Source organism: Alnus glutinosa, chromosome 9, assembly GCF_958979055.1.
Source record: "Alnus glutinosa chromosome 9, dhAlnGlut1.1, whole genome shotgun sequence".
NCBI lineage: Eukaryota > Viridiplantae > Streptophyta > Magnoliopsida > Fagales > Betulaceae > Alnus > Alnus glutinosa.
The window spans coordinates 25,280,409-25,305,420 of record NC_084894.1 but is presented as its reverse complement, the minus strand read 5'-3'; the positions used below and the strand labels follow the sequence as shown (position 1 = coordinate 25,305,420).

The 25,012-nt window shown below is 39.2% G+C and overlaps 6 protein-coding genes across 6 annotated transcripts; all 6 read right to left on the bottom strand.

Moving 5' to 3' along the window:
* Positions 1 to 3,129: 3,129 nt before the first annotated feature.
* Positions 3,130 to 4,891, bottom strand: LOC133877593 (UDP-glycosyltransferase 76E2-like). Its single transcript, XM_062315961.1, has 2 exons — positions 4,216 to 4,891; positions 3,130 to 4,027 (listed from the first exon to the last, which is right to left on the bottom strand). Exons 1-2 carry the CDS (start codon positions 4,694 to 4,696, stop codon positions 3,153 to 3,155), a joined length of 1,356 nt encoding a protein of 451 aa, XP_062171945.1. The 5' UTR covers positions 4,697 to 4,891; the 3' UTR covers positions 3,130 to 3,152.
* A 374-nt stretch (positions 4,892 to 5,265) lies between these two features.
* LOC133876909 (UDP-glycosyltransferase 76E3-like) lies at positions 5,266 to 6,582 on the bottom strand. The gene is made up of 4 exons (XM_062315139.1): positions 6,440 to 6,582; positions 6,099 to 6,178; positions 5,579 to 5,748; positions 5,266 to 5,517 (listed from the first exon to the last, which is right to left on the bottom strand). Exons 1-4 carry the CDS (start codon positions 6,580 to 6,582, stop codon positions 5,266 to 5,268), a joined length of 645 nt encoding a protein of 214 aa, XP_062171123.1.
* LOC133877594 (UDP-glycosyltransferase 76E2-like) lies at positions 5,410 to 24,785 on the bottom strand. The gene is made up of 5 exons (XM_062315962.1): positions 24,184 to 24,785; positions 21,874 to 23,716; positions 15,950 to 16,140; positions 6,099 to 6,289; positions 5,410 to 5,748 (listed from the first exon to the last, which is right to left on the bottom strand). The coding sequence occupies exons 1-2, from the start codon at positions 24,662 to 24,664 to the stop codon at positions 22,842 to 22,844; spliced, it is 1,356 nt and encodes a 451-aa protein (XP_062171946.1). The 5' UTR covers positions 24,665 to 24,785; the 3' UTR covers positions 5,410 to 5,748; positions 6,099 to 6,289; positions 15,950 to 16,140; positions 21,874 to 22,841.
* Positions 8,499 to 10,431, bottom strand: LOC133877592 (UDP-glycosyltransferase 76E2-like). The gene is made up of 2 exons (XM_062315960.1): positions 9,908 to 10,431; positions 8,499 to 9,456 (listed from the first exon to the last, which is right to left on the bottom strand). Exons 1-2 carry the CDS (start codon positions 10,386 to 10,388, stop codon positions 8,582 to 8,584), a joined length of 1,356 nt encoding a protein of 451 aa, XP_062171944.1. The 5' UTR covers positions 10,389 to 10,431; the 3' UTR covers positions 8,499 to 8,581.
* LOC133878279 (UDP-glycosyltransferase 76E2-like) lies at positions 12,461 to 14,744 on the bottom strand. The gene is made up of 2 exons (XM_062316814.1): positions 14,117 to 14,744; positions 12,461 to 13,454 (listed from the first exon to the last, which is right to left on the bottom strand). The coding sequence occupies exons 1-2, from the start codon at positions 14,598 to 14,600 to the stop codon at positions 12,586 to 12,588; spliced, it is 1,353 nt and encodes a 450-aa protein (XP_062172798.1). The 5' UTR covers positions 14,601 to 14,744; the 3' UTR covers positions 12,461 to 12,585.
* On the bottom strand, positions 16,905 to 18,837 carry LOC133877595 (UDP-glycosyltransferase 76E2-like). The gene is made up of 2 exons (XM_062315963.1): positions 18,248 to 18,837; positions 16,905 to 17,802 (listed from the first exon to the last, which is right to left on the bottom strand). Exons 1-2 carry the CDS (start codon positions 18,726 to 18,728, stop codon positions 16,928 to 16,930), a joined length of 1,356 nt encoding a protein of 451 aa, XP_062171947.1. The 5' UTR covers positions 18,729 to 18,837; the 3' UTR covers positions 16,905 to 16,927.
* Positions 24,786 to 25,012: the final 227 nt, after the last annotated feature.

Here is a 25,012-nt window from a genome sequence, read left to right as displayed (position 1 = left end):
ACCTAGTTCTGCATTGGAAAGAGGAACAATCACATATGGAGTGAGTAATAAACATCCTCGTGAGTGCGAAATCCCTCATTAGTACTTTACTAGATAAGATTGAGCTTCTTAAGGAATTCTAAAGAAGTCAATTGGATTCCATTTGGGATTTGCAAGTTCTATTTGATATAAGCTGGAATTGTCCCGTTGGTCGTGTGTTGGTTTTTTTTTTGTTTTTTTGTTTTGTTTTGTTTTAATTGAATCACTTTGGTCTTTGAGATCGTATATCTGAAAGTTTAGTGGAAACTGAGAAGAGGATCTGAATTTTTGGGATTCAGTTTGTAACACCCCAGTCCCATATTGGGAATAGATAAATAACTCACATAGAGTGAGTGGTTTATAAAAGATAGATGAGTGCTAAGTCCTACATTGCCTAGTTACTAGGTGAAACTGGGCTTTATAATGGATTCTAGGGAAGCTTCAAATTGACTAGTCCTTTTGGGGTGATAGCGCAGATGTGGCTAGCGTTTTTCCTTGGGTCGTTACAAATGGTATCAGAGCCACCTAGTAACGCCAGGTCATGTGGTACTGGAGCACTGCATGATGTTGCTCTGACGGGGACGTCAGGAGTTTAAGGGGAGGAGTTTGTAACACCCCAGTCCCATATTGGGAATAGATAAATAACTCACATAGAGTGAGTGATTTATAAAAGATAGATGAGTGCTAAGTCTCACATTGCCTAGTTACTAGGTGAAACTGGGCTTTATAATGGATTCTAGGGAAGCTTCAAATTGACTAATCCTTTTGAGGTGATAGCGCAGATGTGACTAGCGCTTTTCCTTGGGTCGTTACACAATTCGTGGTGAGCTTGTGCGGATTAAGGCTTGGGGAGTTTTAATTGCATGTTTGAAATTTAGCATTGAGGAGGTTGGGTTTGATTTAAAGGTGGCTTGGTGCTTTTGAACGTATACTTGGAAAAGAATTGTGGGTTTGTGAATGTGAGGTCATACATTGGAGATTTATTGAATTGGTGGACTATTTGGTGGTGGGATTGGTGAATTGGTTGCGGCATTTTGGAATTCAGCTTTGGAAGACAATCTTGGGTTATGTGAATGAGAGGTTTTTGTAGAGTAGAAACGAGATGAAACCCCAAGGTTGTGGATTTGGAGGTACAATGACTGGAGGGTCATTGGGTTTACGTATGGGGAGTTATGGATCACTGCAACAACAGATACAGAACGGCTTCTTGCCGGCTACTCAGGCAACACCAATGCTTGTGCGAAAGCCTACGAAGATGTTTTTTTCTAGTTCAAGGGAGAAGGAAAGGCTTCTCCTCTTTATTTGCCGATATGCCGGTCGGAGGAGGGTTGCAATGCTCCTCTTGGTTGTCCTTGCTCTTTTGGTTTTTGTGTTCGGTTCCTCTATGGTTAATAAAGGCTTGTTTTTTTATCCCCATTCCTTTTCTTCTTGACAGTCATGTATTATGCAGAACTGGAATTATTGTCACTGGCGATTACGCTTAGGCACCTATTAGGTTATAGTTCACCCCAGTTTGTTGAATATAAAGCAGTGAATATATACAAGGTAGTTGGGAGCCACTGTCAAATATATTTTTGAGTGTGTAAATTGGGCATAATTGGTTGTTGTATGGGTTAATATAGTTGTCTTAAACCCTTAATGTGCTTAAGGTTAGAATGGAAATGAGTGCTTACGGGATATGAGCATTAAGGGAGTTTGTTTATAGTTGAAGTATTAAGTTGTAGCGAGAAGTTAATGTATCTTGCAATGTGCTAATTTCAGTTGTGCATTGTGATGCCTTGAGTCAGGGATCAATCTTGAGCTATATTAAAGAAATGTAAGAATATTACTTACTGAGGAAAAAAAAACAATTTTAAATTATTTTTAAAGCATGAAAATATACATGTTGATAGGGTCGATTGTATGTTATGATGATAGATGTTTTATGAATATATTCTATGACTTTACAAGTGTTGAGATATGTTTTATTAATTGCGCTTAAGAAATGATGTTAATTGTTGCATCAACATGAAAGTAAAGGAAATAATGATTTAATGGCATACATCACAAACATGTACATGAATGCATGGTGTGACTAAAGAAGTAAGGGACTAAGGGTAATAAAGAAAAAGGGAAAATGACGAGTAGGAAGAAAGTCCCTAGTGGGAGAAAGTTTCATCCATCTAGCAAAAGGGTTGGTCGAGCTGATATGACATGTTCATAGAAAGTCCCATCCCTTTGTGTGTTACGTAACATTCCATTCCTTAAGATGTTTTCGCTGCGAGTTATAGAACTTTGGTATGATATGTTCATAATATAAGTTTATGATGTAATGTGTATTTGGCCCTCGTTACTAAAGTGATGAGGTTCGGGTCACCACAGGTTGGTTGGCCATCTTCAAGGGACAAAGACCCATGTTCATGGTAGTGGAATGGGTTCTTCATATAACAGCTCGGTGGATCCAATGCATACTCTGGCAATCCACCAGGGCATGAGATCTAGGTTGACTCAGGTGGGGGGATTTGCTTAGAACGGCATTGGGGGTGGCCGACCTACGTGGTAAGTTTAGTTTTATAGTGGTTGCCGTGGCAGTGCCACGCGTCACTGCCATGTTTGTTTGTAAGGTATTGTAGTATCTCCGACAGTACTCTAGATCAAAATGTGTTTGTGCTTTGGTTTGATTAGTCGTCATTACTTAAAATAATGTTATATCTACAACTATTTTACAATTTGCTCACACTTGCCTACATGTGATTGAAGCCACGTAAGTTACTAAAAAAAAAATTAACACATGCCAATCACATTCTGACAAGTGTTAACAAGTTGTAAAAGAGTTATAGGTCTATCATTTTTTTTTATTACTTACCATATTAAATAAACAATATAAATAAATACTATGGAATTGGAGAAGGAATGATAAACTAATGTGCCATACTTCACAATGCAGATAAATATAATTAGGAGATTTTGTTGGAACTTCCATACATCGACTTGAAATATGATCCCTCCATAATAAGAAGAAATCCAAGTTTTGACCAAAGCATATGTGAAATTAAATTGATACGATCATCTCTATCAGCTTGTTCAAGGAGTTATTAAAGAAACCACCTTCTTTAATGAAGAAAATCCAAGTTTTGACCAAAGCATATGTGAAATTAAATTGACACGATCATCTCTATTAGCTTGTTCAAGGAGTTATTAGAGGAACCACCTTCTTTAATGCAAAGTTCGATTCTCTCCTTCAAATTCTTCCCCCTCTTTCGCATATCTTTCCCTTCTTCATCCACCATAAGTCTTCTTACGACTCTCTCTATCTCACCTCTCTCCAACTCGCTCTCCAATTCTAGACCTACATTCCATACGTGGCTTACATACCTTGCATTCACTCTCTGGTCCTCGAAACTCGGTCTGCATATCATTGGAACTCCTTCGCAAATACTCTCAAGTGTTGAATTCCATCCACAATGGCTCAAAAACCCTCCCACTGCACTGTGCGCCAATACTTCTTTTTGGGGTGCCCATTTCACAATGTAACCTCTCTCGCTAATACTTTCTTTTAAATTTTTGGACAGTATTTCAATCCATTCTGCACCGCGAATTGAGCCTGGCCGAACCACCCATAAAAAAGGTTGTTGGCTGTTCACTAGCCCCCAAGCCATCTCAACAACCTGCTTGACGTCCATGAATGCTATACTTCCCAAACTTACATAAATGACTGAGTTACAACTTTGCTGATCAAGCCATGCCAAGCAGCTATTATCCTCCTCCAATAAGCTAGTAGAGGAGGCCGGAGCAAAGCTATGCATTGGGCCTATTGGGAAGGATGGAACTTGACATTGCTGTTGGAGTTTTGCCAATGATGAATTTTCAAGACAGTCAATTGTATTATAAATGATGGCCAAAGATGTTCTAATGTTGGCAACTTTACTCACTAGTTGCAAAGTGTCCTCTAATTTTCCGAAAATGGGGAGAGGTAGATCCTTGAACCTGATTGGAATAAGCTCCGGAACTGAATCCAGCGACCTTGATTCTGTAATCCAAAGTGATTAGTTTGATGGGCTATGATCGTTTAACAGTAAGAAGAAAATTTATGCTCTTCCTACTTCCTCCCCACTAGCAAGCTAAAAGGACAAACAGCTCCTTTCTTCATTTGCTTAGAAAAGAAAATTAATTAACAAAAACATAAACTAGTTTGACCCATCTTCTTCTTTTCCGTACCTGGGAAGGGAATGTGGCCTTCTGCCTTTAGGTTGATAAGGGCATTACGAGCAAGAAAAGTGGCAGCACTAGCTGTGCGCAAGACGATGCTTGGAAGCTTCAGATCCTTTGCCGCTGCTTCCGAAAAGTACATGATCTCATCGTGGACAACGCAGGCGATTCCATCGTCCGGGCCCTGTTGCCTCATCACTTGAGCGAAGCATTCCTGTAAACGAGCTTTGCAATTTGTATTAAGCTGTAATACAAAAGCTATTAAATCGCCAGCTAAGATGTTGTGGTCAGAAGAGGTATCTGGTAAGGGAAGAAAGCTGAAATCGGGGTGGATTGAAGGGTTGGGGGAGTTGTATTGGGCGTGAACGACAGTGATGGAGAAGCCATTGGAGTGGAGGATGCTGCCCAGCTGAAGCATTGGGTTTATGTGGCCTTGGAACGGCGCTGGCACTAGCACCACCCGGCGGCGTCTCTTTCCCTGCTTTTCCATCTCTCTGTCTCTCTCTCTCTCGCAGGCACAGAGTTTAGAGTTGAATAAAACATGGCAAGTCTGAATCTTGATAGCGTATGCAATGACGTCGAAGGCAGATTCGAAAGTTGCGTCTCTTGTTTGATTCCCTTTTCCAAGAAGCTGACAGTAGTTGGTTTGGTAGTTGGTTGTATTTTACAAGGACCCGCTCTCTCAGTGAATCTTCTCAAGGACATAAAAAGATTGCAGACAGTTTGAAAAATAAAAAATACCAAAAGACACAATAATGTGGACACTTTATCTTATACCGTTCTTACTAAAGATAATAACCTACGTAAAATATCAAGGAAACCACCCATAACAAGGAAACTACCCACGTAGCATAACATGAAAAGTAAAGAACTTAACCACCCACACGTAAAAAAAATAACGTGTGTGTTTGATAAAGATTGTTAGAATGATTTTTTTTGGTAATAGTAAAAATTTGTATGGAAAAGTGATTTTTTTTAATTTTTTATGTTCAATTAATTGATGTGATATAAAGCATAAAGAATTTGTATGAAAAACACTTTTTTTCGGGGGTGCTCATTTCATAATGCAACTCCTTCCTCCAACGGCTTCTTTGAAACCTTCTGGCAGTGATTCTTTCCATTCCGAACCACCCACAGGAAAGGTTGCTTGCTGCTGGCCAGACCCCATGCCATTTCTGCTAGCTCTTTCTTGTCCATGGATGCTATGCTCCCTAAACTTACATAGATGACAGAGTCATGTGTACGTTTGCTTATCAAGCCGTGTGATGCAGCTAGTGTCCTCTTCCAGTAAGCTGCTGGGTACTGATGGAGCTATTTTTTGGAAAGGGCTAATTGCAAAAAATGGAACTTGGCGTTGCTGGTGGAGCCGTACCAGTAATCTTCGTTCAAGGCAGTCCATGGTGTTCCAAATGATGGCTGAAGACGTTCTTGTCTCACATGCTTTAGCTATTGTTAGCTGCAGTAAGTACTCTATATTTTTGAAATTGGTAGATCCTTGAATCTGAGAGGTTGAAGCCCCGGTGCTAGTTCCAGCAATATAATCTGCATCTAAAGATTACTCTTAATCATTCGAGATTGTGCTGGTGTTAACTTCAGCTATGTTGAGCACGGATCCCGATTCTCTGCCTGAATTCCTTGATATTCGAGCAGGTGATGAAGGGATGCTGAACCAGATGTCCAGACAGTTTCTAAACAGCTCAAAGTGCGGGCTCTACTTACCTGGACACTTTAGACCCTATATCCTCCTCTCATTTTCTGGAATTCAGACAAAGAACTCCAAGAGATCCCGATTTCTCAGCTATTTTTATAAACAATAATTCCATAATTATAATAAGTTCATATAGATGGAATCACTACAGTTATGACAGCATAGAAATGCAACCATTACATACCTTGCATAGAAATGCAACCATGTTTTAGGAGTTGAGGAATTGCGGTGTAAGTCAGAGAATTGGTAGCATTGCCACTGCTTCTGCAAAATACAAGTATTCATCATATATGATGCAGGCAATTTCATCATGATGCTCCTCTGTTTCCATCATTAGGGCCATGCCAGTGACTCCTGAAGTGAAGATTGCAGTTGCTGTTGCAACCCAATAATATCACATCTATGAACGATCAGAGAAGCCGTCTGCTACGGGTAGGAAATTGAAATCGGGGTGATTTGATGTGTTGGGAAAGTTGAATTGGGTGTGAGCGATTGTGATGGAGAAGCCCCTTGAATGAAGAATACACCCCAATTGAAGCATCATATTTATATGGCCTTGGAATGGACATGGAACCAGCACCAGTCTGTGGTGTCTCTGCCATTGCTTCTCCATATCTCTCTCCATCAGGAAAGATTATGTTGCTAGTAATGGGAATAGTTGGCTTCATTCATAGTCCTCTGTGAAAACATAGTCAACGTATGTCGACATTAAAACTGTCACTACCACATCCATTTATTTGTTTTAATCTTGACTTGAATTTATGTGGGTGCAACACTTGGGCTTTTAGTCTCCTTGAAACGCAATAATTCCTTTTTAATTGGGGCGGATTGATTGTGTTGCAAGGCATTGAAATTGTTACATCTGGAGCTCTTCAAATACGCACTGTTAAGTGAACCTCATCTCATTAAGGGTTTGAATTGCCAATCCTAGTCCTATGTTCTCATCCGCCTATTGGCCGTCACCGCGCCGCGACCGAGATCCAGCTGCCGGTAGGCGGTACATATTTCGCCTACCGACGTCGGCAGGCAAAACAATTTTCTAAGAGTCGGGGGTTCGCATGGAGCCGAACCGACATTTTTGTAGTTGAGTCGGCTTGTATTTGGGCATATTTCACATTTGTTGTAGTTGAGTCGACCAGAGTGTTTTTGGAAGCTCCGAATAGAGGTTGTTTATGGACATTTATGAGAGAAAAAGAGTTGCAGTAGAGTTCAGTAAAAAGATCCGAATAGAGGTGGTTTATGGACATTTTTGAGAGAAAGAGAGTTGTAGTAGAGTTCAATAAAAAGATCCGGATAGAGGTGGCTTATGGACATTTCTGAGAGAAAGAGAGTTGTAGTAGAGTTCAATAAAAAGAGAAAAAAAAATAATAAGAAGAAGAAGAAGACGAAGAAAGTAATGAATTGGAGAAGCTGTTGTGACTGTTTGGGGCTCATGACTGATCAATAGATGGTTGCGTAAATGAGTAGAAGTGATGGGTTGAATCAAAGGGTTGAAATTTGGCACGGAAAGGATGATTAGATGATAAGGGATTTAATTTTTTTTTTCTCCTCTACACATATGTAGTTCAAATCGGCTCCACTTGCGATCCTGACCGTTTATGATAATCACTAATTTGATGATTCCATTTAAGTCGTTGGATACTATTTAAAAAAGTGTGCTCATGAAAAGTTGAAACATCATATAATATCTAGTGGTCCATATTTCAAAAACACACGGCTGGAATTGAAGAAAAAAATTGATTGGACGGTATGGATTAAAGCTCGGTAACTGGTAAGGCGTAGCATCAATGCTCAGAAAAGAAATGATAGGCTGCCAGGTGAAGTGAGCTGTAAATACATCGTGATTTGTGAAGTGTCTTTGCTCTTCATTATGACTGATTGAGCAGTAGTAAATACAAGTTTCATCATTATTTTCTTTTTATTATTATTCTTTCTTTACTCTTTTTTTTTTATACTCTTTCTTCTTCTTCATTACTGCAAATCACCCACTACACAACGTCTTCTTCTTTTTTTACTCTTTTTTTTTTTAATAGAACTCTACTGCAAGTCACCTAGTATACAACGACGAAAATGGGTAGCTGATCTAGAGAACATATCAGCTTGCATCTTCGATGAAATCTAAGTAGCCAAGCTCTCACTGTCTGAAGCTTTACCTACCATCCTCAAAACTCTCTTTCTCTATGAGTCTGAAGCTTATCCTTCTTCTTTTGTGGCCAGCGCATCTTGAACGATCGGCGACAAAACAAACTCTCTTTCTCTCCAAGTTTGAATCTTAGATTTCTCTTTCTAACTGATTACCGACCGTTACTGTCACCGATGTGCCGGTAACGGTATCAGACGAAATATTTGTTGTCGGAAAGAAGTCGGTGAAATTACCGACTTCACTGACAACATCGGGATGGTAGGCGAAAACCCTTCTACCGGTATCGATTCCCTCAATACCCCCCCTAGTTTTCATCTTGAAACCTATTTTGTCGTAACATAATTATGAAAAATTAATTAACATCCATCAACCATTCTTACCCAGAAAAGAATAAAGACAATATAATAATAATAATAATAATAATAATAATAATTGCCACTCTCAACAATAATGAACTCTCTCGCAAATTTGTGAATAATCGTGGGCTTTCACAAAGTCTAGTTTTGTTCAAAGCATCAAAGGCATTAAAATGACATGATCATCTCTATCAGCTCGTTCAAGGAGTTATTAGAGGAACCACCTTCTTTAATGCGAAGTTCGATTCTCTCCTTCAAATTCTTCCCCCTCTTCCGCATCTCTTTCCCTTCTTCATCCACCATAAGTCTTCTTACAGTTCTCTCTATCTCACCTCTCTCCAACTCACTCTCCAATTCCAAGCCTACATTCCATACGTGGCTCACATACCTTGCATTCACTCTCTGGTCCCCGAAACACGGTCTGCATATCATTGGAACTCCTTCGCAAATACTCTCTAGCGTTGAATTCCATCCACAATGGCTCAAAAACCCTCCCACTGCATTGTGTGCCAGAACTTTCTTTTGGGGTGCCCATTTCACAATATAACCCCTCCCGTCAATGTTTTCTTTTAAACTTTCGGGCAATACCTCAATCCATTCCACACCACGAACTGAGCCCGGTCGAATCACCCACAAGAAAGGTTGTTGGCTGTTTGCTAGGCCCCAAGCCATCTCAACAAGCTCTTTGACGTCCATGAATGCTATGCTTCCCAAGCTTACATAAATGACTGAGTTACAACTCTGCTTATGAAGCCAAGCCAAGCAGCTAGTGTCCTCTTCCAATAAGCTACTAGAGGAGGCCGAGGCAATCTTATGCATAGGGCCTATTGGGAAGATTGGAATTTGACATTGCTGTTGGATCTTTGTCAACGATGAATTTTCAAGGCAGTCAATTGTATTATGAATGATGGCCGAAGATGTTTTACTGTTAGAAACTTTACTCACTATTTGCAAAAGGTTCTCTAAACTTGAAAAAATGGAGAGAGGTAGATCCTTGAACCTGAGTGGATAAAGCTTTGAAACTGGATCCTGTGACCTAGATTCTGTGATCCAGAAAAGTTAAGAGTATTAGTGAATTAGTTTCACGGGCTATGATCATTCAACATATGAAGAAATTTATGTGTACCACAAGGGGTGTGGTCTTTCTCTTTTCTCTCACTTGATAGTAATTAAATATCAAATTCACAATTGTCTTTTTATTAGCTTAAACTTTTAGAATAACTAAAAATTTAATTTGGTATTAGAGCAGAAGTCTTGAGTTTGGATTCTGAATCTATAGTTTACCTCATTTTCAACTTTTGGGATAAAAAGAAGAAAAAAAAAAAGAAAAAAAAAACAGGTTGGCGGGCAGCTTCTTCTTTTGCAGGACAGCTATGGCAAGAGAATGATGCTGGGAAGATTCAGATCTTCCATCTTCTTTTCCAACTAAAATCAGCAAAAACAGAGGCCTAATGTTTATCCGTTATGAGGGTGTGAATATATATATATATATACCTGGGAAGGGAATATGGCCTTCTGCCTTGAGTTGGATAAGGGCAGTACGAGCAAGAAAATTGGAAGCACTAGATGTGCGTAAGATGATGCTTGGAAGATTCAGATCCTCTGCCGCTTCTTCAGAGAAGAACATGTACTCGTCGTAGATAATGCAGGCAATTTCATCGTCGGAGCCCTGTTGCCTAATCACTTCAGCCAAACATTCTCGGAAACGAGCTTTGCATTTGGCATTAAGCTGCAATACAAAATCAAATGCGTTGCCAGTTAAGAAGTTGAAGTCAGATGAGGTATCTGGCAATGAAAGAAAGCTGAAATCGGGGTGGCTTGAAGGGTCGGGGGGGCTGTATTGGGCGTGAACGACTGTGATGGAGAAGCCATTGGAGCGGAGGATGCTGCCCAGCTGAAGCGTTGGGTTTATGTGGCCTTGGAACGGCCCCGGTACAAGCACCACCCGGAGCCGTCTCTTTTCTTCCTTTTCCATCTCTCTCTCTCTCTCTCTCTCTCTCTCTCTCTCACACACACACACACACACACAGAGTTTAATAAAACAGTTTTCTCAGTGGTGTCCAACGTATGCACTGACGAAGGTTCAGAGTTGGACGAGTCAAATTAGGCCAACTTTTGTTTCGATCGCTTTTGTCCTGGCAGTCTTGTGTCGTTTAGTGCTGGAGGCTGACAGTGACCCTGGTGGTTTGGAATCTTTGGATGCTTGCCGTTTGGAATCGGCAATCTTGGCTGGCTGCATGTGTTTTGACTTTTGACAGATAAACCAGACTTGCAGCAGTCTCCTACTTGATTTCTTCCCATGTGCCTCATTGATAGAAATATGATTATTGATAGAAATTTGATTACATTTGTATATTCAAACATTAGACTAGTAGCTTTATTTGATAGTTTAAATTCAAACCTTCCTGATATGAGGAGTTATCAATGAGTACAATATTCTCTATAATGGAAAAACAGAGCATGATTTGGTATCTTGCCAAATCAATTCAAAGCTGTAAGCGAAATTAATTTCTTTCATGGTATCTGTGATTGTCCTAATGGGTTTCAACTGAGACATTTGAAAAAAAATTCATATTATTATAATTGATGGATGAAAGAAAACAACAATGAAATAAAAATAAAGTGCATAAATAATAAAATAGAGATAAGAGATTTTACGCGGTTTGGTCTATGATCTACGTCCACATAATAAAGCCTAAATGAGTACATTATGTTCTTATTGTTTGATAAGTTTACAATACAAAAGATTATAGATGAAATATAATCATAATCAAATCCCTTGATTTAGGGTGTTTGATCAATTTCATTAAGTTTCTAAATTTAAGGCAATCTAATCTTTATCAAAGACAATACTATTCTCATCAAATCTCAACCTTCAGGGTAATCCAAATATACTCTCATGAAGAAAGTCATAATGATATAAAAATATAAAAGCAATAGCAGAAATAAAAGAAAATAAAGACAAGAGATTTGGATAAAGTTCAAATGACTACATTATTCTCTTATTCACTTAGGTTTACAATACAAAAGATAGATGAAATATAATCCTAATCGAATCCTTAAATTCAAGGTGATTTAATCTTTATCAAAAGCAATATAATTCTCATTAAATTCCTAATTTCAGGATAATTTAAATATACTCTAATAATAAATTCAGGTAAGGTAGAGATTGTTGCGGTGGTGTAACTCTCACATAAAGACGTTGGGGCCTCAAGTTATCTTTTTTCCTGTTTGGATTTAAAGTGGCCGACTTAGACTCTTATAAAAGAGATCTTTTAGTTTTTTAACAGAATGAAAGAGTGAGAAAAAAAAAAAAAAAAAAAAAAAAAATAAAAGAAAAAAAAAAATTAAAAAAAAAAAAAAAAAAAGAAAAGGAAAAAAAAGATAAAAAACAAGAGAGAAACACCGTAGCAAAGAAAAACAAGAGAAAGAACAGAGAGACGAGCTGTTTGTATTCTTGTATTTCCTTTAGTTTTCTTTTTGTGTGATAGTGATATTTTGGTGTATTAGGGTTTTGAGTAGTTTAGAATGCTTTTCTTTTTACTATTTTATATTCCATCATTAATAGTGAATTGCCTCGTATTGAGAAAACTAGGTAAATGATTTTAGTGTTCCTGTGTTTATGTTTAATTTGTTTTATTTATCGTAATTGTGGTATTTTGTACAACAAGTGGTATCCGAATTAAGGTTTTGTATTTAAAATGACGATTATGGTAAATATGACTAGCTAGCACTAAATATGAAATTGAGAAGTTTAATGGGAAGAATAATTTATCTCTTTTATAGAGGAGGATGAAAGATATTTTGATTCAACAAGGAGTATATAAGGCATTGTTGGAAAAGGCGAAGAAACCCTAGAAGTTAACGATAATGAGTGCGAAGAGATGAATGTAAAGGCTATCAGTGCAATTCATCTTAATTTGTTAGATGAAGTCATTCACAATGTGATTAATGGAGAAAAAATTAAAGCATAGTCAATTTAGCATAAATTAGAGAGTCGATATATAACGAAGAATTTGATGAATAAGTTGTATTTGAAGAAGCAGCTATATGGTTTACAGATGAAAGAAAATATAGATCAACTGGAGCACCTCAACAAGTTTAACACATTGAATATATAATTAAACTTGATCAAAAGAAAAAAAGAAGTTTTGATCAAATCATTTGTGAAATTAAAATGACATGATCATCTCTATAAGCTTGTTCAATGAGCTATTGGAAGAACCACCTTTTCTAGTGCATAGTTCGACTCTCTCCTTCAAATTCTTGCCCCTTTTCTGCATTTCCTTCCCTTCTTCATCGACCATAAGTCTTCTTATAGCTCTCTCTATCTTACCTCTCTCCAACTCACTCTCCAATTCCAGACCTACATTCCATACATGGCTCACATACCTTGCATTCATTCTCTGGTCCCCAAAACATGGTCTGCATATTATTGGAACTCCTTCACAAATACTCTCCAGCATTGAATTCCATCCACAATGGCTCAAAAACCCTCCTATTGCACCATGCGCTAGAACTTCCTTTTGGGGTGCCCATTTCACAATGTAACCTCTTTTGCTAATATTTTCTATTAAACTTTTGGGTAGTATCTCAATCCATTCAGCACCACGAATGGAGCTTGGCCGAACCATCCACAAGAAAGGTTGTTGACTATTCACTAGCCCCCAACCCATCTCAACAAGCTCTTTGACGTCCATCAATGCTAGGCTTCCCCAGCTTACATAAATGACTGAGTTAAAATTTTGCTTATCAAGCCATGCCATGCAGCTAGTGTCCTCTTCCAATAAGCTGCTAGAGGAGGCCGAGGAAATCCTATGCATTGGGCCTATAGGGAAGATTGGAACTTGACATTGCTGTTGAATCTTTGCCAATGATGAATTTTCAAGGCAGTCAATTGTATTATAAATAATGGCCGAAGATGATCTAATGTTTGAAGCTTTATTCACTAGTTGCAAAAAGTCCTCTAATTTTTTAAAAATAGGCAGATCCTTGAACCTGAGTGGATAACACTCCGGAATTAGATCTTTCGACCGAAATTCTGTAATCCAGAAAATGAATGATTAGTTTGATTGGCTATGATCATTTAACAAATCTTTATCAACTTAAACTAATGAAATAACTAGTTATTTAACTTGATACTAAAGTAGAAGTCTTGAGTTGGAGCTCTAATTTACTTTATTTTAACTTTTAGGATAATTAGTGATTTAAATATGAGTAATGCAATATACCACACTAATATCATATCATTGTCCTACAATGCTAACATGACATTATCATTCCATCCTTGGATCAACCTTTGTAAAAAGAATGGATTGTTAGTGTCATGAAGATAGTGGTGAGATATGATACGTTTACAATTTTAATAATATTTTTTATTTTAAACAAGCCATTAGATCTATTTTCCTGTATATCCTATATATCTAATGATTAATTTTAAAATAAGTTGTGTAGAAATTATAAGCGTATCATATCTCAAAAGAAAAAAGTTAGGGTGCATCTTTTTCGCAGGTAGAGATTGCGAGGATCAGAGCAATCTTCCCCAATCCCTCCCTTAGTTCACACGTTATGCTTTCTATTAAAATAAAAGCATCTGCAAAAAGGGAGGCCTAATGTTTTTCCGTTATGACCGTGCATGTCCATAGAGACAGACCATGTATATACGTTATTTTCTCCTTTTCTATTTTGAATATATATATATACCAGGGAAGGGAATTTGGCCTTCTGTCTTGAGTTGGATAAGGGCAGTACGAGCAATAAAATAGGAAGCACTAGCTGTACTTAAGATGATGCTTGGAAGATTCAGATCCTCTGCTGTTTCTCCAGAGAAGTACATGAATTCATCATAGATAATGCAGGCGATCAATCCATCGTCGGAGTCCTGTTGCCTCATCACTTGAGCGAAGCATTCCTGTAAACGAGCTTTGCAATTTGTATTAAGCTGCAATACAAAAGCTAGTAAATGGCCAGCTAAGATGTTGTGGTCGGAAGAGGTATCAGGTAAGGGAAGAAAGCTGAAATCGGGGTGGATTGAAGGGTTGGGGGAGTTGTATTGGGCGTGAACGACAGTGATGGAGAAGCCATTGGAGTGGAGGATGCTGCCCAGCTGAAGCATTGGGTTTATGTGGCCTTGGAACGGCGCTGGTACTAGCACCACCCGGCGGCGTCTCTTTCCTTGCTTTTCCATCTCTCTGTCTCTCTGTCTCTCTCTCTCGCAGGCACAGAGTTTAGAGTTGAATAAAACATGGCAAGTCTGAATCTTGATAGCGTATGCAATGACGACGAAGGCAGATTCGAAAGTCGCGTCTCTTGTTTGATTCCCTTTTCCTAGAAGCTGACAGTAGTTGGTTTGGCGCAGACAGTTTGAAAAATAAAAAATACCATGTCCATGTCGGATGAATTGGTTGTTTGACTTGTTGGTTCTTTGCGCCTAATTTTGGTGTAGCAAGTATATTTCTGATAGGAACCACGACTAATTAAAAAGAACTAAATACATAATTAACTCATTTTGAATAGGAGACAAACCACAAGACACAATAATGTCGACACTTTATCTTATACCGTTCTTACTAAAGATAATAACCTACGTAAAAGATCAAGGAAACCACCCATAACAAGGAAACTACCCACGTAGCATAACATGAAAAGTAAAGAACTTAACCACCCACACGTAAAAAGCATAAAGAATTTGTATGAAAAACTCTTTTTTTTGGGGTGCTCATTTCATAATGCAACTCCTTCCTCCAACGGCTTCTTTGAAACCTTCTGGCAGTGATTCTTTCCATTCTGAACCACCCACAGGAAAGGTTGCTTGCTGCTGGCCAGACCCCATGCCATTTCTGCTAGCTCTTTCTTGTCCATGGATGGTATGCTCCCTAAACTTACATAGATGTCATGTGCACGTTTGCTTATCAAGCCGTGTGATGCAGCTAGTGTCCTCTTCCAGTAAGCTGCTGGGTACTGATGGAGCTATTTTTTGGAAAGGGCCAATTGCAAAAAATGGAACTTGGCGTTGCTGGTGGAGCCGTACCAGTGATCTTCGTTCAAGGCAGTCCATGGTGTTCCAAATGATGGCTGAAGAGGTTCTTGTCTCACATGCTTTAGCTATTAGCTGCAGTTAGTACTCTATATTTTTGAAATTGGTAGATCCTTGAATCTGAGGGGTTGAAGCCCTGGTGCTAGTTCCAGCAATATAAAGATTACTCTTAATCATTCGAGATTGTGCTGGTGTCAACTTCAGCTATGTTGAGCACGGATCCCGATTCTCTGCCCGAATTCCTTGAAATTCGAACAGATGATGAAGGAATGCTAAACCGGATGTCCAGACAGTTTCTAAACAGCTCAAAGTGCGGGCTCTACTTACCTGGACACTTTAGACCCTATATCCTCCTCTCATTTTCTGGAATTCACACAAAGAACTCCAAGAGATCCCGATTTCTCAGCTATTTTCATAAACAATAATTCCATAATTATAATAAGTTCATATAGATGGAATCACTACAGTTATGACAGCATAGAAATGCAACCATTACATACCTTGCATAGAAATGCAACCATCTTTTAGGAGTTGAGGAATTGCGGTGTAAGTCAGAGAATTGGTAGCATTGCCACTGCTTCTGCAAAATACAAGTATTCATCATATATGATGCAGGCAATCTCATCATGATGCTCCTCTGTTTCCATCATTAGGGCCATGCCAGTGACTCCTGAAGTGAAGCTTGCAGTTGCTGTTGAAACCCAATAATATCACATCTATGAACGATCAGATAAGCCGTCTGCTACGGGTAGGAAATTGAAATCGGGGTGATTTGATGTGTTGGGAAAGTTGAATTGGGTGTGAGCGATTGTGATGGAGAAGCCTTTAGAATGAAGAATAGACCCCAATTGAAGCATCATATTTATATGGCCTTGGAATGGACATGGAACCAGCAACAGTCTGTGGTGTCTCCGCCATTACTTCTCCATATCTCTCTCCATCAGGAAAGATTATGTTGCTAGTAATGGGAATAGTTGGCTTCATTCATAGTCCTCTAGGAAAACATAGTCAACGTATGTTGACATTAAAACTGTCACTACCACATCCATTTATTTGTTTTAATCTTGACTTGAATTTATGTGGGTGCAACACTTGGGCTTTTAGTCTCCTTGAAATGCAATAATTCCTTTTTGATTGGAGTGGATTGATTGTGTTGCAAGGCATTGATATTGTTAGGACTCGAGCTCTTCAAATACGCACCGTTAAGCAAACCTCATCTCATTAAGGGTTTGAATTGCCAATCCTAGTCCTATGTTCTCATCTTGAAACCTATTTTGTCGTAACATAATTATGAAAAATTAATTACCATCCATCAACCATTCTTACCCATAAAAGAATAAAGACAATAATAATAATAATAATAATAATAATAATAATAATTGCTACTCTAACCAGATAATAATAACGAACTCTCGCACAAATTCGCGAATAATTGTGGGCTTTCAAGAAGTCAAGTTTTGTTCAAAGCATCAATGGTATTAAAATGACATGATCATCTCTATCAGCTTGTTCAAGGAGTTATTAGAGGAACCACCTTCTTTAATGCAAAGTTCGATTTTCTCCTTCAAATTCTTCCCCCTCTTCCGCATCTCTTTCCCTTCTTCATCCACCATAAGTCTTCTTATAGTTCTCTCTATCTCACCTCTCTCCAACTCACTCTCCAATTCCAGGCCTACATTCCATACATGGCTCACATACCTTGCATTCACTCTCTGGTCCCCGAAACACGGTCTGCATATCATTGGAACTCCTTCGCAAATACTCTCTAGCGTTGAATTCCATCCGCAATGGCTCAAAAATCCTCCCACTGCATTGTGTGCCAGAACTTTCTTTTGGGGTGTCCATTTTACAATATAACCCCTCTCGTCAATGTTTTCTTTCAAACCTTCGGGCAATACCTCAATCCATTCCGCACCGCGAACGGAGCACGGTCGAACCACCCATAAGAAAGGTTGCTGGCTGTTTATTAGGCCCCAAGCCATCTCAACAAGCTCTTTGACGTCCATGAATGCTATGGTTCCCAAGCTTACGTAAATAACTGAGTTACAACTTTGCTTATGAAGCCAAGCCAAGCAGCTACTGTCCTCTTCCGATAAGCTACTAGAGGAGGCCGAGGCAATCTTATGCATAGGGCCTATTGGGAAGATAGGAATTTGACATTGCTGTTTCATCTTTGCCAATGATGAATTTTCAAGGCAGTTAATTGTATTATGAATGATGGCTGAAGATGTTTTGCTGTTAGAAGTTTTACTCACTATTTGCAAAAAGTTCTCTAAATTTGTAAAAATGGAGAAAGGTAGATCCTTGAACCTGAGTGGATAAAGCTTTGGAACTGGATCCTGTGACCTAGATTCTGTAATTCAGAAAAGTTTGAGTATTAGTGAATTAGTTTCATGGGCTATGATCATTCAACATATGAAGAAAATTTATGTGTACCGCAAGGGGTGTGGTCTCTCTCTTTTCTCTCACTTAATAGTAATTAAATATCAAATTCACAATTTTTTTTATTAGCTTAAACTTTTAAAATAACTCATAATTTAACTTGGTATTAGATCAAAATTCTTGAGTCTTGATTCTAAATCTATAATTTACCACATTTTCAACTTTTGGGATAAAAAAGAAAAAGAAAAAAAGAAACAGGTTGGCGTGCATCTTTTTCTTTTGCAGGACAGCTATGGCAAGAGAATGATGCTGGGAAGATTCAGATCTTCCATCTTCTTCTTTTCCAACTAAAATCAGCAAAAACAGAGGCCTAATGTTTATCCGTTAGGAGGGTGTGAATATATATATATATATACCTGGGAAGGGAATGTGGCCTTCTGTCTTGAGTTGGATAAGGGCAGTACGAGCAAGAAAATTGGAAGCAGTAGATGTGCGTAAGATGATGCTTGGAAGATTCAGATCCTTTGCCGTTTCTTCAGAGAAGAACATGTACTCATCGTAGATAATGCAGGCGATTCCATCGTCGGAGCCCTGTTGCCTCATCACTTCAGCCAAACATTCTCGGGAACGAGCTTTGCATTTGGCATTAAGCTGCAATACAAAATCTAATGTGTCGCCAGTTAAGACGTTGTAGTCAGATGAGGTATCTGGCAAGGAAAGAAAGCTGAAATCGGGGTGGCTTGAAGGGTCGGGGGGGTTGTATTGGGCGTGAACAACTGTGACGGAGAAGCCATTGGAGTGGAGTATGCTGCCCAACTGAAGCATTGGGTTTATGTGGCCTTGGAACGGCCATGGGACTAGCACCACCCGGAGACGTCTCTTTCCTTGCCTTTCCATCTCTTTCTCTCTCTCTGTGTCACAGGTCTTATGTGAGTCAGAGCTCTGTGAAGGGTTATCGAGGAAGGTTGTCGAAGGAGCAGGCCTTGAGCAGTGGACGGTTTTGTTGGTAGAGGGAGCATTTCTGTTCAAGATATTGGGCAGTGGAGTGGTTGAAGAGGTCTAATCATTGTCTTGGACAGTGAAGTGACGCATGCTGGAGTGCGTGTTACTGTGTTAGATTACTAGGGTTTAGGGTTTAGGGGATCCCCTCAAAAAATTTGAGGGAATCCTGATCCGATTACTAGTGGCAGATGTCTTATAAGTAGTTCTATTTCCTAAAATAAAAAAAATTTAAAAAAAGTTACAAAAAATCAAGTTACAACAGTTACTCTACTTTAGGGGACTACCATTGGGAAGCACTGTAGCTATTGGGAAGCACTGTAGCTTCCCAATCATATTTTTTAATAATAAAAAAAAACAGCTCTTTCTCTCCTCTCTCCTTCACGTTCCAATCAGTAATCACTTTCTCATCTTCCTCGCTCAGATGGTCATCGTCGAGGTCGTCGAGCTTTGCAGAGGGAGTGCCAGTAAAGGAGAGACTGGAGGAGCTGGGATCGGCGGAAGTGGCGGTGGAGTCTGGCTCGATCGGAGAGGTGTGGTTGAGGAGGATGTTGCAGAATTCGTCCTCAGGCCGAGCCAAGGTGATCCGGATGGTCGAGTTGGCCCTATTGCCGCTCTGCTGCTCGTCACCGGAGAGAGACGCCGACGACAGTGACTATTGGATTTCATCCACGCCCTGCACTGCGATCGACTTCGTCGCGTGGGATTTCATCCACAGCCTGCACTGCGATCGACGACAGTGACTATTGGATTTCATCCATTTTATGCTTTTGGATTCAGAAAGAGAAACGGAAGATACGGGTTCTGTGGAGTGTGCCGGAGATTCGGAGAAGACGAGAGAGCAAGAGAAGAAAATAAATGAATAAAAAAAAAAGAATAAAATAAGAGTAAAAAATAATATTTAATTGATATAAGGAAAATGAAGGGAATCTATTGTGAGATGTTTTTTTATAGGGAATCAAAAAGTGGTTTGGTTCCCTAAATTTTTCATAAATTAGGGAAAATGGTTGGGTGTCTGCTGCTAGTGCTCTTAGCTGGGAAGGTGAAGATAACGGATCCACCATGATTGTCTTGGACATGTGCTGTACTTTAAAACGGTGACGTTTTAAGTTCAAAAAACACAAAAGGGTGACGTTTTAAGCTTGACAAAAAATTAAATCAAACTTTCTATTTGACGCTGTTTAAGAAAATTAAATCTTCTCTCTCGTGTCACTCTCCCTTTCGTCTCTCTTTCTCTTGCTCTCTCCCGTTTGCCTCTCTCTGTCTCTCTGGCATTGTTTGATAACTTACGGAACAGAACAGCATAATGATGTTACTGTGCACGTCCTTTTTTCTTTTTTTTCTTTTTCAATTTTTTATATTTTCTACCATCAATCAATATTAAAACATTTTCACTTTTTATATCACATCAATAATTTATTATTATTATTCAAATAAAAAAATTCACTACAATACAAAACTTTTTTACTTTTTTATACAAATTCTTTTTATTTTATATCACATCATCATTTTTTACTAATTTCAAAACTAACAACTCACTACTCTGTTCTATTCTATACATGTATTTGCCAAACAAGCCTTTCTATTTCACTCTCTTTCTCGCAGGCAGAGAGTTTAGAGTTGAATAAAACATGGCAAGTCTGAATCTTGATAGCGTATGCAATGACGACGAAGGCAGATTCGAAAGTTGCGTCTCTGGTTTGATTCCCTTTTCCTAGAAACTGACAGTAGTTGGTTTGGTGCTTGAACCTAATAGTAATAATGACCCTTGTGTAGTTGGTTGTATTTTACAAGGACCCGCTCTCTCAGTGAATCTTCTCAAGGACATAAAAAGATTGCAGACAGTTTGAAAAATAAAAAATACCATGTCCATGTCGGATGAGTTGGTTGTTTGACTTGTTGGTTCTTTGCGCCTAATTTTGGTGTAGCAAGTATATTTCTGATAGGAACCACGACTAATTAAAAAGAACTAAATAAATAATTAACTCATTTTGAATAGGAGACAAACCACAAGACACAATAATGTCGACACTTTATCTTATACCGTTCTTACTAAAGATAATAACCTACGTAAAAGATCAAGGAAACCACCCATAACAAGGAAACTACCCACGTAGCATAACATGAAAAGTAAAGAACTTAACCACCCACACGTAAAAAGCATAAAGAATTTGTATGAAAAACTCTTTTTTTTTTGGGCTGCTCATTTCATAATGCTACTCCTTCCTCCAACGGCTTCTTTGAAACCTTCTGGCAGTGATTCTTTCCGTTCCGAACCACCCACAGGAAAGGTTGCTTGCTGCTGGCCAGACCCCATGCCATTTCTGCTAGCTCTTTCTTGTCCATGGATGGTATGCTCCCTAAACTTACATAGATGATAGAGTCATGTGTACGTTTGCTTATCAAGCCGTGTGATGCAGCTAGTGTCCTCTTCCAGTAAGCTGCTGGGTACTGATGGAGCTATTTTTTGGAAAGGGCCAATTGCAAAAAATGGAACTTGGCATTGCTGCTGGAGCCGTACCAGTGATCTTCGTTCAAGGCAGTCCATGGTGTTCCAAATGATGGCTGAAGACGTTCTTGTCTCACATGCTTTAGCTATTATTAGCTGCAGTAAGTACTCTATATTTTTGAAATTGGTAGATCCTTGAATCTGAGAGGTTGAAGCCCCGGTGCTACTTCCAGCAATATAGGATCTGCATCTAAAGATTACTCTTAATCATTCGAGATTGTGCTGGTGTTAACTTCAGCTATGTTGAGCACGGATCCCGATTTTCTGCCTGAATTCCTTGATATTCGAGCAGGAGATAAAGGGATGCTGAACCAGATGTCCAGACAGTTTCTAAACAGCTCAAAGTGCGGGCTCTACTTACCTGGACACTTTAGACCCTATATCCTCCTTTCATTTTCTGGAATTCAGACAAAGAACTCCAAGAGATCCCGATTTCTCAGCTATTTTTATAAACAATAATTCCATAATTATAATAAGTTCATATAGATGGAATCACTACAGTTATGACAGCATAGAAATGCAACCATTACATACCTTGCATAGAAATGCAACCATCTTTTAGGAGTTGAGGAATTGCGGTGTAAGTCAAAGCATTGGTAGCATTGCCACTGCTTCTGCAAAATACAAGTATTCATCATATATGATGCAGGCAATCTCATCATGATGCTCCTCTGTTTCCATCATTAGGGCCATGCCAGTGACTCCTGAAGTGAAGCTTGCAGTTGCTGTAGAAACCCAATAATATCACATCTATGAATGATCAGAGAAGCCGTCTGCTACGGGTAGGAAATTGAAATCGGGGTGAATTGATGTGCTGGGAAAGTTGAGTTGGGTGTGAGCGATTGTGATGGAGAAGCCCCTTGAATGAAGAATAGACCCCAATTGAAGCATCATATTTATATGGCCTTGGAATGGACACGGAACCAGCACCAGTCTCTGGTGTCTCTGCCATTGCTTCTCCATATCTCTCTCCATCAGGAAAGATTATGTTGCTAGTAATGGGAATAATTGGCTTCATTCATAGTCCTCTGGGAAAACATAGTCAACGTATGTCGACTTTAAAACTGTCACTACCACATCCATTTATTTGTTTTAATCTTGACTTGAATTTATGTGGGTGCGACACTTGGGCTTTTAGTCTCCTTGAAATGCAATAATTCCTTTTTGATTGGGGCGGATTGATTGTGTTGCAGGGCATTGAAATTGTTAGGTCTCGAGCTCTTCGAATACGCACTGTTAAGCGAACCTCATCTCATTAAGGGTTTGAATTGCCAATCCTAGTCCTATGTTCTCATCTTGAAACCTATTTTAATTTGTCGTAACATAATTATGAAAAATTAATTACCATCCATCAACCATTCTTACCTAGAAAAGAATAAAGACAATAATAATAATAATAAAAATTGCCACTCTAACCGGATAATAATAACAAACTCTCTCGCAAATTCGAGAATAATTGTGGGCTTTCACGAAGTCTAGTTTTGTTCAAACCATCAATGGTATTAAAATGACATGATCATCTCTATCAGCTTGTTCAAGGAGTTATTAGAGGAACCACCTTCTTTAATGCAAAATTCAATTCTCTCCTTCAAATTCTTCCCCCTCTTCCGCATCTCTTTCCCTTCTTCATCCACCATAAGTCTTCTTATAGTTCTCTCTATCTCACCTCTCTCCAACTCACTCTCTAATTCTAGGCCTACATTCCATACGTGGCTCACATACCTTGCATTTACTCTCTGGTCCTCGAAACACGGTCTGCATATCATTGGAACTCCTTCGCAAATACTCTCCAGCGTTGAATTCCATCCACAATGGCTCAAAAATCCTCCCACTGCATTGTGTGCCAGAACTTTCTTTTGGGGTGCCCATTTCACAATATAACCCCTCTCTTCAATGTTTTCTTTCAAACTTTTGGGCAATACCTCAATCCATTCCGCACCGTGAACTGAGCCCGGTCGAACCACCCACAAGAAAGGTTGCCGGCTGTTCGTTAGGCCCCAAGCCATCTCAACAAGCTCTTTGACATCCATGAATGCTATGGTTCCCAAGCTTACATAAATAACTGAGTTACAACTTTGCTTATGAAGCCAAGCCAAGCAGCTACTGTCCTCTTCCGATAAGCTGCTAGAGGAGGCCGAGGCAATCTTATGCATAGGGCCTATTGGGAAGATAGGAATTTGACATTGCTGTTGAATCTTTGCCAATGATGAATTTTCAAGGCAGTTAATTGTATTATGAATGATGGCTGAAGATGTTTTGCTGTTAGAAGTTTTACTCACTATTTGCAAAAAGTTCTCTAAATTTGCAAAAATGGAGAAAGGTAGATCCTTGAACCTGAGTGGATAAAGCTTTGGAACTGGATCCTGTGACCTAGATTCTGTAATTCAGAAAAGTTTGAATATTAGTGAATTAGTTCCATGGGCTATGATCATTCAACATATGAAGAAAATTTATGTGTACCGCAAGGGGTGTGGTCTTTCTCTTTTCTCTCACTTAATAGTAATTAAATATCAAATTCACAATTTTTTTATTAGATATTAGAGCAGAATTCTTGAGTCTTGATTCTAAATCTATAATTTACCTCATTTTCAACTTTTGGGATAAAAAAGAAAAAGAAAAAAAGAAACAGGTTGGCGTGCATCTTTTTCTTTTGCAGGACAGCTATGGCAAGAGAATGATGCTGGAAGATTCAGATCTTCCATCTTTTTCTTTTGCAGGACAGCTATGGCAAGAGAATGATGCTGGGAAGATTCAGATCTTCCATCTTCTTCTTTTCCAACTAAAATCAGCAAAAACAGAGGCCTAATGTTTATCCGTTAGGAGGGTGTGAATATATATATATACCTGGGAAGGGAATGTGGCCTTCTGTCTTGAGTTGGATAAGGGCAGTACGAGCAAGAAAATTGGAAGCAGTAGATGTGCGTAAGATGATGCTTGGAAGATTGAGATCCTTTGCCGTTTCTTCAGACAAGAACATGTACTCATCGTAGATAATGCAGGCGATTCCATTGTCGGAGCCCTGTTGCCTCATCACTTCAGCCAAACATTCTCGGGAACGAGCTTTGCATTTGGCATTAAGCTGCAATACAAAATCTAATGCGTCGCCAGTTAAGACGTTGTAGTCAGATGAGGTATCTGGCAAGGAAAGAAAGCTGAAATCGGGGTGGCTTGAAGGGTCGGGGGGGTTGTATTGGGTGTGAACAACTGTGACGGAGAAGCCATTGGAGTGGAGGATGCTGCCCAACTGAAGGATTGGGTTTATGTGGCCTTGGAACGGCCATGGGACTAGCACCACCCGGCGACGTCTCTTTCCTTGCCTTTCCATCTCTTTCTCTCTCTGTGTGTCACAGGTCTTATGTGAGTCAGAGCTCTGTGAAGGGTTAACGAGGAAGGTTGTCGAAGGAGCAGGCCTTGAGCAGTGGACGGTTTTGTTGGTGAGAAATGGGAGCATTTCTCCTCAAGATATTGGGCAGTGGAGTGGTTGAAGAGGTCTAATCATTGTCTTGGACAGTGAAGTGACGCATGCTGGAGTGCGTGTTACTGTGTTAGCTGGGACGGTGAAGATAACGGATCCGCCATTATTGTCTTGGACAGGTTCTGTACTTTAAACGGTGACGTTTTCACTTAAAAAACACAAAAGAATGACGTTTTAAGCTTGACGCCGTTTAAGAAA